Genomic DNA, 3,890 nt, shown 5'->3' on the forward strand with positions numbered 1-3,890 from the left:
ACGTTTGAATTATACCTAATGGGCAAGATCCTGCATCATGCATGTGGAGAGTAACACTTCACATATACTGCTGTTGAACAGCTGCTGCAGCCATGCATACACATGATAATGAGAGTCACTGTGGTACAGTGCGCCCGCGTTTAATGCAGGCATGCCATACGCGGCTTTCAGCATACTCTGAAAGCTGCACTGGAAGAGCCCCTTGCTGCCCTGGAAGAATTAATGGGGCACACCACCATGCGCCATGGGTGTGAGCCCCATTACTTCCTATGGAGCTCCACCGTATGCTGATTTCTCCTTACGCAGAGGGATCCAGAATGAATCCCCATGTAAAGGGAAGGCCCACTGTATTAAAGTTTGAATGATGGACTATGACTCTGGAGACCAGGGTTCAAATACCCACTCAGCCATAGAAGCCTTTGGGCAAGTCACATTCTCTCACCCTCAAAGGAAGGCGACGGTGGTACATTTCATGTCATATTTAGCCTTCTCTGTTGGAGAGCTCTGGTGCCACAACAAACTACAAATCCTAGAATGCCATAGCATTGATCTGCAGTTCAGATCATAGAATCATAGAATCGTAGAGTTGGAAGAGACCACTAGGGCCATCCAGTCCAACCCCATTCTGCCATGCAGGAAATCCAAATCAAAGCATCCCTGACAGATGGCCATCCAGCCTCTGTTTAAAGACCTCCAAGGAAGGAGACTCTATCACCCTCCGAGGGAGTGCGTTCCACTGTCGAACAGCCCTTACTGTCAGGAAGTTCCTCCTAATGTTCAGGTGGAATCTCTAAGTCCTTCCTCCTAAGGTTTGGTTCACAGAGCTTGGGCCCCTTCCATCTTAATCTGGGCCCATGTCTATTGTTTTTTCTTTCAAAGAAGGGATTTAGAGCTGCCTCTCTGTCATCCTAATCCATCTTCTCAGGTTCCGCATGGGCTTCAAGCACGCTTTCCGGTGGTGCCCTTTCATCCACGCCGGTGAATACGAAGGACTGGAGATGAAGTCGGCCAGGTACCTCCAGACGCAGAGCAGCATGTACAAGATCAGCCGGATGGAGACCACTGTTTCCTCTGTGGTTGGCAACCCGGAGGAGGAACTCGAGGACAGCAGCAAAATTAAGCGCCTCTCAGTAGATCTGGCCTCCAACGGTTCCTCCCGCAGCGACACCAAAACGGTCTCGGAGAGCTTGAGCTTCTATTCAAACACACTTTCCTGATCCACCTGTCCATCTGAGCAAACTGCCATGGTCAAGCGTGTGACTGGTGTATATGTCTCTAGCAAATATTCTGCTCTTCCTTTGTAACAACAGTGATGACAACCTCTTTCTCTTCTCTCCTTTCTAATTCTGGCCATTGGTGGTATCTTCCACAATGTCCTGCTGCCAGACTTTGGCTGGTCAAATGACTCCAAGAGGATGCTCAGCTTTGGTTCTAATGTTGCACACTGAGATGGATGCCTTTCCCAAGGGCCACACTTACCCCGCACCTTCTAAGAAAAGCTTCTCTTTTGCTCCAGCTGACTGTGTAAACTGGCTGCGATGTGTCTTTGCCTGGCATGGAGTTCTCTCATCTACCTGGCTTTGTGAGACAGAGGCTGTTTGGCAGGAAAAGGAACTCACCTGTGGGCTACGACCCAACTGCCTATGGATAGACAGACACCATTAATGGTGCCTCTCTTCTCTCCTGCTCTTTGCAGGAGGAGTGGCTGGGATTGGCAAAGGACCAAAAGCAAAACGAGGGTGTAGTCATCCCCTGTGGCAGAGATGGACGGATGCTGCCTTTAAATGAGATTAAGCTGAGTGGGATATGTCAAGGAAAAGCAAACTTGTAAAGAGAAACGGGACATGTATGGGACTGAAGGAGAAGTGTGTGTGTGTGTGTGTGTGTGTGTGTGAGAGAGAGAGAGAGAGAGAGTATGTTGCAATCCTGCTTAACACAAGTGTAACATAAAACTACCTGTGTGTTGACATGGAGGGAGATGGTGAAGGTGACCACAGGGGTGAGGTCCAAGTGGCTAGTGGCTCCTCAGCCATCCACTTTGGCTGCTCCAAGGAAGTTCCAGCAGTTTCTGTGCAGACCTGGGGCCTTGCACCTTGTGCTGCAGGTGGCTGGGAAACAGCTTATGTGAGAGTGTAACTCTGTACACAACTTCGGTATAACTGCCAGTGCAGCCAAATTACACCACTGTCGTGCTCTGAGAGTGTTCCTACAGGGTTTATAAGGTGCAATCAGCCCTCCCTTCCAGAGATAGAAGGATGGGGATGATGCGGAAGGGGCCTCATGGCCTTCCCAAATGTCCCAGGGGCTGGGGACGCGAAAAGGCTGTGGGAGGGAGAGAACAATGGGTTTGATTAGGGCCGAACTTTCCGCAGGGGAGGTGGGACCGTTTTCTTCGCTCATTAGTGAACGCTTCTCTAATGAGGGGACAAGAGAAAATAAAAATGATTGAGTGACATGCGCAGAACACTAAAAGACTGCAGGAGCGCCTCCTCCTGCAAAGCCACCCTAACAGCCACGTGACACCTGTGGGGTGTGTTGTTTTGCACTCACAGTGGAAAGTGCTGTCCCACTGGCACATTCACTGACCGTTCTGAACAATAGGGGAAAGAACAGAGCACCCGGCTGCAATGTACACCGGTGGCATGGGGCTGGCACAGCTAAGCACCATCCTACCCAGGACTGTCAGGACCAAGGACAGTGAGACAAAGATGAGAATGATGTCCGAAGCATGATGTGAAGGACAGAAGACTAATTTTGGACGACAGGATGCTTGAACATCTACTAGACTCCATGCCCAACATTAGACTCAAGGCCCATCTATTCCCAGTTGAGGCCAGCAGAACATGGGGGCCTATTAGCCCTCTCCTATTGAGGTTGCCCACCAGTGCATGCTCCCCAGTTGTAGAGCATTGTCAGACCAGTGAAGCATACCTTAAGGCCAGTTCCCATTTGCATATGCATCTTTTGATGGTTGCAGAATCAAATGGTGCCTTTGTGTGCAATTGGGCCGCTCCAAGGAACATTAGGGTCACCTCCGTCCCCCAATAGTAATTCCATTGAAACGTGAAACATCTAGTGTTGAACCATTCATTGAGCAATGGAAATTCCACGTGTGAACGAATCCTAAAATTCAAGGGCCGTAATCCTATGAGTTACTCCTAACTAGAGTAAACCCACTGAATCAATTCCTGACTGAGGAGCCAACCCAGAGGTGAATCCCCTTGATTCCTTGGGTATCTGTTTCATTTGGGAGTAGGGTTGGGAGGCCAAGACGTCTATGGAGGACAGAAGAGTATTATTTTGAATCTCGAGGACAGAAGAACATATTTTGCCTATCTCACATTGTATGTAATTTTTTGTGCATATTGTACAACTGCCAAGACCACTTTGTATGTGCCAGGGTGTTTCTACTTACATTTTCTTTACTTAAATTGTAAAGAAAGAATGTGTAGCTTTTGCTGTGAAATGAGGGGGAAAGGAGAGGATGGCATACTTGACCTGTACGCTGTTATTGTTCTAAATATATCTGTATACTCTTACTCTTTGCAAAGTGTTGACAAGCCCAGATCAGGGATTCTAATTCAGCCGACTAATGTACAAACATTGTATGACGTTTGATGGGTCAGAACCTTAATTATGTTTTATCTTGAGAGGCCTTGAATGGTTCGGGTCTAGGAAATTAAAATAGAAGCTGGCTTTTAAAAGGAGAAAAACAGATCCCTCCCTGCACCCATCCCACCGATACAAGGCTGCCATGTTTTCATGAATCACCTGCCCAAGAATATCAGGTAAGAATTCAACTCTAGAAGTAAATCCCTCGGCAAAGGAGTAAAGCCTGTGTTTCTCCTAAGCTAGTGAGGCTAGAATTACAAGAGGAACGGAGAAGGTAA

The 3,890-nt window shown here is 48.0% G+C and overlaps 1 protein-coding gene across 2 annotated transcripts in view; it reads left to right on the forward strand.

Moving 5' to 3' along the window:
- TACR1 (tachykinin receptor 1) overlaps positions 1 to 3,512 on the forward strand; it is a 33,854-nt gene extending 30,342 nt beyond the window's left edge. For both annotated transcript variants that reach the window (XM_042474062.1, XM_042474063.1), the window contains one exon: positions 926 to 3,512. In XM_042474062.1, the coding sequence (XP_042329996.1) occupies positions 926 to 1,217 (292 nt within the window). In that variant the 3' untranslated portion in view covers positions 1,218 to 3,512. The remainder of the gene's footprint in view (positions 1 to 925) is intronic.
- The last annotated feature ends 378 nt before the right edge of the window (positions 3,513 to 3,890 follow it).

This window comes from Sceloporus undulatus, chromosome 6, assembly GCF_019175285.1.
Source record: "Sceloporus undulatus isolate JIND9_A2432 ecotype Alabama chromosome 6, SceUnd_v1.1, whole genome shotgun sequence".
Classification (NCBI taxonomy): domain Eukaryota; kingdom Metazoa; phylum Chordata; class Lepidosauria; order Squamata; family Phrynosomatidae; genus Sceloporus; species Sceloporus undulatus.